An 11,902-nucleotide genomic window follows, 5' to 3' on the forward strand; every position below is an offset into this window, starting at 1 on the left:
TAATTTTGTAGAAAACAGGGACTTATTTTTTAAAACAGAAGATCAATATGTATTGTCATACATTCCTACTTCTTTGCTCCACAAATAGCCCCAAATGCTTTTTTTTTTCTAATTTGATTCTCTTTTACCTATTGTTCAGTTGTTTCAATTGTGTCTGACTCTTCATGACCCCATTTGGAGTTTTCTTGGCAAAGATACTGGAGTAGTTCACTATTTCCTTTTCCAGCTCATTTTACAGATGAAGTAACTGAGGCAAACAGAGTTAAGTGACTTGCCCAGGGTCACACAGCTAGTAAGTGTCTAAGGCTAGATTTTTTTTTTTATTTTGCTTTTAGGCAATTGGGGTCAAGTGACTTGCCCAGGCTCACACAGCTAGGAAATGTCAAGTGTTCGTTCTGAGGCCGAATTTGAACTCAGGTTCTCCTGACTTCAGGCCTGGTGCTCTATCCACTGCGCCACCTAACTGCCCCCTAGGGCTAGATTTGAACTCAGGAAGAGTGGTCTTCCCGACTCCAAGCCTGGCACTTTATACATTGTGCCACCTAGCTTCTCTTGTTCTTCTGCCAATCACCATGTTATTTTGTATCACCAGGAGACTCTTTCACAAAGAAAACAAGTAATCTTAAATTTAATATCTTATGGCAGTGGTATTAAATTAAACTCAAAAGGAAGGCCACTTAGCTATACATAAGCTTCCCTAATGGCTGCATACTAACATAGGAAAGCTCATATTAACATTAGCTATATTCTATTGTGCTTTCATTTATTTTATTACCTATTTCCCAGTTACATTTTAATCTGGTTCCAGAATGTTGCAGGAATGTTTGGCACCTCTGGCTTCCAGGATTTGATTAACAACCTCCACCCCCACCCCCATGGTCAATGAAAATTATATCTCTAAATCCAACTAAAAATAGATTTAAAAGAAGAAAAAGGTCCTATTAAAACAAGATGTGATATCCAGTTTTTCTTGGCACACTGTCTACTTGCATTTGTCTATATTTGGTAATTTAAAATAAATAGTTAAAGCCCAGTATGACTGGAATGCTTGCAGTAGGTACCATGGCTATAATCATTTTGAAAAATTGGTACTGATTCTGCAACCTTCATCCTAAACCCAGAGTTCCAGTTTGACATGAGTTAAAGCGAAAAATGATGTTCATTCTTTTTGCTAACCAGGGGAGAACTGAAATCTGTATCATTTGACTGAAAGGCAGCTGCTTTGGTTATGAATTTCTTATAGCCTATTGGAAATATGGAAAAGTTTTCTGCTCTTTAAACCCAATCTGTGAGGCTTTAATGGTGTCTCGATTGATTGCTATACTGGGCCTCACATTTAGGTATATGTATGGATTTGACAGAGCCAGCTCCTGCTCATGATAAGAGCTACAGACACAGCTCTCTAAAAATGTTTCCCCTAGGTCCAGGAGAATGGCAGACTTAGCTTCTTCAGTACCTTTACATCATGCATACTTTATTCCCATTAGAATCTATAAGGAGCAGAATCAAAGAAAGGAGAGAATTGCATTGTCTCTAGAATGTAAAGGAAGCACTCACTACTCAGGGGTCAAACATATCTTGCACTTTGGCTCCAAATAACTCCCAATTTCCAAAGTCCCAAGAGAATACATTTGAATATGAAATTGTCTCTTCTCTAAGTATTCTGAGAAATTATTCAAGTCCATGAGGTTCTTTCTACCTTGCCATTATTATTGCACTCATGTGTGCTTCCATTCCTGAGCTTCTCAGAGTTGAGTATATACCGATGCCAACAATTGCCATCAAAAAAATAGAGACACATTCATCATAAAGAGAGGAGAGGAAGGGAGGAGAGAAGAGAGATCACCTAAGAACACCTTTAAAATCTCTGTTTATATGTCCTGAAGTTTTGTGTGCATATGCATAAATAAAAAATTGCCTGTGCTCCTTTCATTTCTTATTCCTCATATTTCATATTCTTTGGTCAACCACGCACATAAATTCTTCTCCCCTTTAAAACCTTCCATATATTCTTCCCTGGTAGACTACTTACTATTCTCCTTATTATATGCCTCGTACTTTCCAACCTCACACATGATGGTCCTTATGACCAGAAATAGATGTTCTTTCTGCACCTGTTGAATACCTAACCATTGCTCAAGGCCTTATTCCAAAGTCACCACCACTGAAAATTCCTTGTTAATTCCCTCCATTAAGTAATAGTCTTTTACCCTTTGGGCCTCTTAAAATATTTTGCTTGCTCTGCTAACACATTTCTTATGCATGTTGTTTTTCAGTGTCATTTTTCAACCATATCTGACTCTTCATGAACTCATTTGGAGTTTTCTTGGCAAAGATACTGGAGCGGTTTGCCATTTCCTTCTCCAACTCCTTTTACAGATGAGGAAACTGAGGCAAACAGGGTTAAGTGACTTGCCCAGGGTCACACAGCTGAGGCTGGATTTAAGTTCAGGAAGATGAATTTTCCTGATTCCAAGCCCACTGCTCTACACACTGCATCACCGAGCTGCCCTTGTCGTGCATAGCCTTAATGGAGTGGAAGACTTGGAGTCATGATGACCTGGGTTCAATCTCTGCATCTAATACTTCCAAACTATATGAACTTGGGTAAGTCATGTAATCTCCTAAAGCCTCTGACAGCTTCCTAGGACTTTTCTCCTAAGCCATAGATCAGTTACAATACACTTTACTACATAGATGAAATCATAAATCTTTCTAATATTCATACTTTGTAACTAACTACAGTTATCTGCATTATGTGCTATTTCTCCTTATTAGACTATAAGCTCCATGAGGACAAGGGCTAGTCTCTCATCTAGTTTTTGTATTCCATACAATACCTGAGCCCAGTGCTCTATCCACTTTAAGTCAGCTGTGGAATTGAACTGAATATGATATGCTGAATCATCATCATCACTTGGGGTAAATAAAAGCCAGAATCCTGAGGGTGATATGATTTCAATGCCTCACCCCTTGGTAATCCTCAACTAATGGCATCTTTCCCTAATTCTTTCTCCCAAGAGGAAGATCCTATATCAGCCATAATTATACTTATGGTTTATTTTTCTAGAATGAATAGTACATGCCATGCATTGAAACAAAACAAGACACATACTCATCCCAGAAGTACATGCCTTACTGTTGGGCTGCCCCTTAACTGTGCTGAAGTCAGGACTGATGCTGGGAAAGAAAAAATCTTGCCAGATAGCTTTGTCTGAATCTCTAATACATTTTCATTTTGTCTGGAATGGAAATTTGGCAGGTGATACTTTTCTCAGGTCCCAAAGCACTCTGTGACTTTACGTGGCTGAAATTTAATTCTAAAGCTGAGTGTGCAGAGAATGTAATCTGTTTCTGATTGATGAATGAAAACATGTTACCATTAACCACCTAACATTCACTCTCAAGTTGGCCATAAAATGCAAATAATAGTGCATCAGGTGCTAAAGCCATTTGAACTTAGATTTTCTGAAAGGAAACACAGACGTTTCTTCTACATGTAAAATATCATTGTGAGGGCATTCCGGGTGTTTTTTATGCTGCACCCCAAGCCCACACTAATGAAATGATGAATTATGATAATATTGTGGCAGGTTGTTCTTCAGAAATTGTAACTAAAAAACAATCTATCTTTTAGCCTTCCTCCCTTGTGAAAACAAAACAAAAATATAACAATAAGCCCAGTTCTCTCAAGTGCCCAAACCATACTCTGATATTAAGGTAGCTTTTACTTAAAATAATATAAATTGTAGCTATAATACTATCTTATTAGCTGGTTGTCTTTCAATACGCCTCAGTGTAAGTGTCTTAGTTCTTGTCTATCAGGTAAGAAGTGATGAACAGGGCAAATGTCTTCATGAGGTTCTGAAAATGAATCACTCTATCTCCTCAACATGTTAGCTGTTTCATTTCCAAGTACAGTGCTCTTATTTGGGTGGGGGGGGAATGGCATTTTGTAAACCGCTATTAGGGAGCCAGGTGGTACACTGGGTAAGGTTGCTAGATCCTGAGTCAGGAAGAATTGAGTTCATATCCTGCCCCAGACATTTATTAGCTGTGTGACTCTGCACAAGTTACTTAACCTTTCTCATCCTCAGTTTCTTCATTTGTAAAATGAAGATAATACTAGCAACTCATAGGGCTGTTGTATCAAATGAGATGATAATATGTATAGCACTTCACAAATCTTTAAGTGCCGTGTAAATGCTAGCTATTTAGTATTATTTTGGTTAGTATGTCATCTTCATTTATCATCAATCAATAAGTGACCATTTATCATGCATGTACTATGTGACAGGCACTATGAAATTTAGGGGCTTGTTTTGTTTTATTTTGTTTTCAGTAGTGAACCTAGATTCTAGTAAGTCATTGTTCTAGGCAGCTGAAGATTATCCATAACTTGGCAATGTTAGAGCAGCAAAATGGTTGGAGCTAACAGCTGGGCCAGGAACAGGTGTCCACAGTTTATGGGCCCCAAGGGGAATGTCAATCATTTCATTTCTACCAGCTAGATGAAAGCAAAGAGAGATCCACATAAGGTCTCTGGAAAAGAAGAAAGGAAATTCAGTCTAAGAAGAACGTAGGGAAACCAAGTTGACAGAATGAGATCAAACACAATAAGGAAATGAGGCCTAGTGTGTTCCTGAAGCACACAGCCTCCAGAGAGAAGGAAGACTTCATATTAGGACAACTTCACCACAAAGGGCAGGACAAGCCATTATCATCTAGATTTGCCTCAGGTGACTCACTGAAAGAGAGAGAGACAGAGATACAGAAACGGAGACAGAGATAGAAAGAGACAGAGAGGCATAGAGACCGAGAGAGAGAGAGGGTCCGAGGGTAGAGAAAGAGAATTTCCAGGGCTAGAACATCAAGATCTATAGGAGATGGTATGACTACAAGATTAAGGACTGGCTAAAAAGCTCAAGCGGAGAAATCATGAGAAAATAATTGTAGCCAAAGGGAGAAATCTTGAGAAAACAATTAAAGTCAAGTCTTTCTCACCTAGGTAAAAACAACAACAAAACAAAAACTGAATGTTCTTAGCCAGAGAGTTGTACATGAAGGACTTTGCTGTAAACCAAGTGTTATGCAGAAGTGTGGCATGATCCCTTATTAGGCAGGGGGTTAAGGGAAGAAAAGGATGTACCCATCACAGACAATGGCCTTTACATCCAGAACAAGGGTTAAGGAAGACTTGGCTAGAAAAGCTTAGACATGTAACAGTCCTATCAAACTAAATCTGCCAAGACAAAAAAAAAAAATTAAAATAAAACACTTGGCACTATTTTCCCAGCAAGGAAAGGAAACTTCAGCCCAGAGAGGAGTAGGCTGGACGTCAGGAGGAGGGTATTTGTCAGAAAGGAAGAGGGAACTAAGGAATCAAACAATCAAACATTTATTAAGGGCCTACTATGTGCCAGGTACTGTGCAAAAGATTGTCCCTGCCCTCAAGGAACCCTCAATCTAATAAGGAGAGACATGCCAACAAATACACATAAAGCAAGCTATATACACAATCAATAGGAACTAATTAACAAAGGGAAGGCACTACAATTAAGAAAGATTAGGGATGGCTTCTAGTGAGTAAGGGGATTTTAGCTGAGAATTAAAGTAAGCCAGAAAGGTCAGTAGATGGAACAGAGGAAAGAGAGTATCTTGGGCATTGGGGAGATCCAGAGCAAATGTTTGGAGCCAAGAGATGAAGTGTCTTGTTCATGGAACAGCCAGGAGGCCAGTGTCACTGAATTAAAAAATACATGTCAAGGAGTAAGGTGTAAGAAGACTGGAAAGGTAGAAGAGGATTAGGTAGTGTAGGGCTTTGAGCTCCAAACAGAGCATTATATATTTGGTCCTGGAAGCAATAGGGAGCTATTAAAGTTTATTGAGTATAGGGGGTGACATGAGGGGCTTGCCTTCTATAGTTTACATAGAGATTCAAAATTAATAAGATCTTTGGAACTTATAAATTCCTCCCTCCACATTTGAAAAATTATCATAATCTCCTTGTATGTTTTTGTGTGGTGCATACTTTACTGAAAATCTTTAAGATACCTGAAAGGAGATTATATGTTACTCACAGTGAGTAAGGTAAGGGAGAAAGAGAAATGTCAATATCCTCTCTCATAGGCACACAGGGGTATTGGTGGGGAATATAGTTGATAAAGAAGAGGTGAGAGCAGCAAAAAACCATGCTAACATCTGGGGATTGCTGATGGAAGAAAAGAATACACAGCGCCTGACACATAATAGGTGCTTAATAAATATTGATTGATTATTGATTAACATAGGTCATGTGGTACCACAGCAAACGAGGAAACTGAGGTACTCTGATGACCTGTGATTTTATTATTGAAAAGAGTATGTGAAATAAGGGTAATATTGCCGAAAATACTCACTTTCTTCTAATATAACATAACAAAACTTTAAAATGTAATAATGAAAATGATCATTATTAAAACACTGTAGTAGGACTTACCTTGTTCACAAAGAGCACCAACATAGCTTGGAAGGCAGAGACATGTGAATGTATTGAAACCATCAACACAGGTGGCTCCGTTCCGGCAGGGATTGGACTGGCACTCATCAAAATCTACAGGAAAATCACATAAGCCCTCAAGAGCACATTTACAAAATGGGGTACTGAGCAGGGGAGCTGGCAAAAATCATTTCTATTTAGTTAGAAAGGAGATCATTAAATACCGGAGAGTAGAATCCACTTCTTCCTTGGTGAGTCGTCTGAGCACTAATTGACTTGCAGTCTGATTCTTAACTGAGAATCAGTTACCATAAAGAACCTGCATTGTAGGGAGCCCATGAATATATGAAGGCCCTTTTCTGGTGAGGAATCTCTTTATCTAGCAAGTAACAAAGGCTTCAGGTATCTTCTATGAAATAGTTACTTAAGGATCCAGAGTTAAATATGCCATCTATTCAAAGTATAATTTGAATATGTATTTTATGTATAATTTATATCCTTGGCCCTAACCTCCATGGGACATGTAAGGATGTGTGTGTGTGTGTGTGTGTGTGTGTGTGTGTGTACGCGCGCGAATCTCCAAGGAAGCGCATTACTATCCTTCAATGAATAGCAAAAATAAGATGTCAAAAATTTCATCACAATTCTATACTGACTTTCTAATCATTAGGCTGCTCTTTTCAAAACTAAATTTTAGGTCTATGCCTTTCTCTTTGTTTTCAAACTTCTCCTCTCAACATATACAACCACTTACTAGCATCCATTCTTATTTTTAATAGACAATCATTATTGACTTCATGAATATTACCATGGCTGTTTCTTAATGAATATATGTTGAGTATTCTAAATTTGAAGTGGAGGCTATATCTAGATGGATTGATAGAACCAACACATGTCAAGTCAGTTTATCTTTAGGTTAGATTTGTTTGTTTTGCTAATTACTGCATCTGGATATTTTAGGGTCAAATTAATGTCTTTTAAGATGGCTGAAATAACTACAAAAACTTTCATACATTTTTTAAAAAATCACCCCAAAGTAATAGTTTCAGTAATGAATATAAATACGACAGCCTAAAGTTAAAAAAAATCTGTTAAAACTTTAAATTTCTCTTATTTAACATAACTTCAAACTAAACCTGTCAATATGCTTTTTTCCATATATGTCTGTATGTCTCTATATAGGCATTGATTTATTTCTTTTACAAAATGCAATGCATCTTTGTATAAAAATGAATTAGAATGAGAATATCCCTTTCTTAAGAGACATCATATTTTATAGACACAATTCAAAATACAAAAAAAGAATCACTTTTTTAACTATATACCACATGATAGTAGAAGACAATCTCAGCACGCTTTTAATCTTCAGCCATGAGATTCTTTCTAACCATTCTTCAGAATTTTATGAGTTAGAAATTGGATTTCTTTTTAACTCTATAAATATGATTAACCCCATTAAAAATGTCATTAAAAAAGAAAGAAAACAATTCTCTGCCCTCAGAATAATACCTTTTCAATCCCCACCACAATCTTGTTCTCAATGGTCCCCAAACAAAGTTGGGGGCTGTATAGGGTATCAGTGAGATCAATTAAGAATGAAACAGCCAACAAGATGAAAACTACTTTGCAGTGATACAAGCTGAATAATATACTGTGGGCTAATTCTTAGAGGGGCTAATGGAGGAATATAGTATTGCCAAACTCCATGGGTCTCTGAACTCTTTAAAGAGAAAGTAAGGTAGGGGCAGCTAGGTAGCACAGTGGATAGAGCACTGGCCCTGGAGTTAGAAGGACCTGAGTTCAAATCCAACCTTAGATACGTAACATTTACTAGCTGTGTGACCCTGGGCAAGTCACTTAACCCCATTGCCTAGCCAAAAAAAAGAGAGAAAGTGAGGTGGAGGAGGGTAGGGAATACCTCCTGGGATTTTTACACCTAAGACAAAAGTTCCAAAGGAAAACAAATGGTTTTTCTCTTTGTATATACCTGGACAGGACCTCAGGAAAGAGCAAGAGTCTCCTCACTCCTTCTTTACAAGTTTGAAACATATGATCCTGATCAAAGTATCATTTTAATATGGTATTTTGAGGGGGGAAAAGTATAACTCATGATTTGCTGGCACATAAATGAATCTGAAAAATACCTATGTGTAAAATACACGTAAAAATATTTTATTTAATCAACACCATGGTTTAATCTTCACTAGCAAAGTGAAATATTTGAACAATTCTACCATAATTCAAGTAAATACACACAAAAGTGATGTTGTACCAGTTATGAAATTATGGCCCAACTTCTGTACTTTACTTTGCTAGTATAAATATGACCTCTATATATTATGATCTCTGGTTCTCAGAAATCCTAATATTAAATGCCGACTTGTGTCTGGTTTTAGGAAAATACTTGTAGCCAATGGCATCTTACCAAATTCACACTGGTCACCACTGTATCCTGGTACACAGGTGCATACATAAGTAGTATCTCTGGTATAACAAGTGCCTCCATTAAGGCATGGGTTAGTTTTGCAGAGATCACGCCCTATGGTGTTCAGGGGAGGAAGACAAATAAATAATTAGTCTTATCCTTGATATATTTACATTTTTTAGCATTCAAATATCACAATATTCCTAAAATAATATAAATTTTGTGATAGCAATTAGGAGATACTGCACAAGTAATGTTACTTTCTGGAGTGGTTTTTTTTTTTACAATTTTGTATTTGTTACAAATTATAATAAATTTTCTAAATAATTTTTTCACTATTATTTTAAATTAAATTTTGCACTATCTCTGGAAACTGAAGTAGTCTATGGCAGATTTAGTCGGCATGATATGGCAATTGATTTTAGTCAAAAACGATTAAACATGTGCACAGTGAATGGAAATGTATTCTTTTAAACAGGGTTAGTTCATGTGGAATGGCTGGGTACACAGAACATGCATTCTTTTTAGCAGATTGGCTTGTTACCATCATTTGAATTATTATTGCCTTTTACCACTTAATGCCCAGAAACTGTATTTCTTCAAAAGTGTGCACTTCGAAAGTCTCTTCTGCTACATTAATATGCTTTTCCCAAAACACGTTCCAAATGTATTCCTTTAAACTATACTTGAAGAAAAGCAACATATGGATTAAACTCTAATGCAGGTGATTAAACCAAAATACAAAAACCTCACCTAAAAATGAAACCTCAACTTTTCAAATTATAAATACAATATCTTCCTCACTTAAAAGCAAAACAAAACATGATTGACATACGTTGCCCAGAATTCAACTTTTAGCAGATAGATAAAACACAGAACCAAATGGGTACTTATGAAGAGACATCTTTTCTAAAGACCATCAGCTTTTACTACACTTTAACCATACATTTTGTTCGGTTAAAATAATTGGGCAAACAGTTTATTTTAGTAACTTAGATTTATTTTTAGTGTGGACTTGTATGTACTTCACCACAGCTATTTAAGTTCAAAATGTTCACGTGTCTAGATAGGAGATGCAATAGTTGCTGAAAATATTTAAATAATAAGCCAATACATATGAAATAAAAATATAATCCAAGTATTTATCAATTTGAAAATGCTGGAGTAATTGTACCTGAAATGAAAAGGTTAAAATATTTGTAAAGCTGTAAAGAAAGGAATACATTAGGATTGAAAAAACACCACTATAGATGACACTAAGCCATATCCACAAAGGAAAATTGGTCAAAACTAAACTCAAACTTTCTGAGTGTTAATTACATTCAGAAACCCGGGGGGAAATTAAGAGACATTGCATTATTTGGGGGTCATAAGATTTATTGAGAGGCATACTTGAACTTTTCCTAAATTACTCTAGTTTTACTGAGATTCTTTGTTTTACATTCCCTAGAACTTTTTAAAATCCCATTTAGACCTTGTCTGTTCCATTTATCTCTGCATTTCTGCAGACTCAAGGGGGAAAACAGGGCCATAAAGGCCAGGCTCACAGTTTGAGGCTGGGTGATGGAATGTGCGGTCTAAGATTCAGCAGGGATGAGTGCCTTTCTTCGAAGGTGAAGCAGGTGAAGCTCAGGTCAAGGACAAAAGTTTATCTTAAGAAATATTAGCCTACAAAGTCTATTTTGCATGAGCTCAGCTAGCCAATTCAGTCTAAGAATCAATTAAACCTATTTTTAAAAAACTCAATAGATCAAGATGATAAGCTATTTTGGTGCCATATAGACTTAGCCTCTAATCCTTGGTAAATGTTGTGGAATGAATAACTTAACCTATTTGTAAAGCAAAAATACTTTCTCATCATATCAAGCATAATCATTTATAAAGCTCTGCTCCTATTGTTTATATCTTGATCTTTTTCTCTAACTTAAATTCTAATTCTAGTCAAATAGAAGGAAATCAGTACTAGTCAACTGAATTATTTGATGGCGAATTATTAGTCATAACCAAAAGAAAATAAAATGCAACATTCAACTATCTTTGATCTAATTTATTCACAGAATATTATAAGAAATTTTTAGGCTTCTGTTTTTGCTCTTGGACCTGTGATTTCATTGGTGTAAGGAATTTCCAGTGAGTAAATTCCCTCTACCAATGCAAATAGCAACTGTTTTAAAATGAACAGTCTTGGCAAGCTCCCTGGGGCATTGAGGAGTGGGATTTGTCCAAGGTCACACAGCCAGCATGTCTTAGAGGCTGAACTTGAAAGTAGCTCTTCCTGACTCCAAAGACAGCTCTCTATTCATTATGCCACACTGCCTATAAAACTATTTAATAAAAAAAAAAAAGTTTCCCTCTGAATGAAGCAAATAATAAGTCTGATTTTCAAGGTCATACTTAAAAGGCAATATCATTTATTAGAACAATCAGAATGTACAAAAGACAATATAACACTACTGAAAAATCATCAGATAAGTAAACTTGACTAGAGCAATCAGTGTTAATATTTATTTCAAAGGAACACTGTGTTTACAGGTGTTACTCTGGAAGAATATTAGATTGTTCTTCTAATATGCCAATTACAACTGGAGATAATACTCTGTTCTGCCATCATTATTTAAATAACTACCTTTACTGATAAGTATTAGAAATATATATATATATTATATATATATTATATATGTATATATATATACACACACACACACCACACATATATATATATATACATATATATATATATAATCCTCAAAATGCAAATCACCTGATCATGTGAATAGTTGTTTCGTTCATTTGTTTGTTAGTGAACTAATTAGTGAACTAATGTTCGGTTTGTCCATTACTCACGAGAACCTAAATTTGACATTGTGGACACCATGATTATCTATGGTTTAATAAGTATTAAGCCTTCTTTTAATACAGTAATGGGCGGTACTTATTGTTTTGGTGATTTTTTTTCACATATGTATCTCTAAGGAAAAACATGACCTAGAAACTTTTAA

The 11,902-nt window shown here is 36.1% G+C and overlaps 1 protein-coding gene across 2 annotated transcripts in view; it reads right to left on the bottom strand.

Moving 5' to 3' along the window:
- VCAN (versican) overlaps window positions 1-11,902 on the bottom strand; it is a 137,146-nt gene that overhangs the window by 37,133 nt on the left and 88,111 nt on the right. For both annotated transcript variants that reach the window (XM_021007938.2, XM_021007946.2), the window contains 2 exons: window positions 8,904-9,017; window positions 6,479-6,592 (listed from right to left, as the gene is read on the bottom strand). In XM_021007938.2, the coding sequence (XP_020863597.1) occupies window positions 6,479-6,592; window positions 8,904-9,017 (228 nt within the window). The remainder of the gene's footprint in view (window positions 1-6,478; window positions 6,593-8,903; window positions 9,018-11,902) is intronic.

This window comes from Phascolarctos cinereus, unplaced genomic scaffold (assembly GCF_003287225.1).
Source record: "Phascolarctos cinereus isolate Bilbo 61053 unplaced genomic scaffold, phaCin_HiC Scaffold_4;HRSCAF=312, whole genome shotgun sequence".
Taxonomy (NCBI): Eukaryota; Metazoa; Chordata; class Mammalia; order Diprotodontia; family Phascolarctidae; genus Phascolarctos; species Phascolarctos cinereus.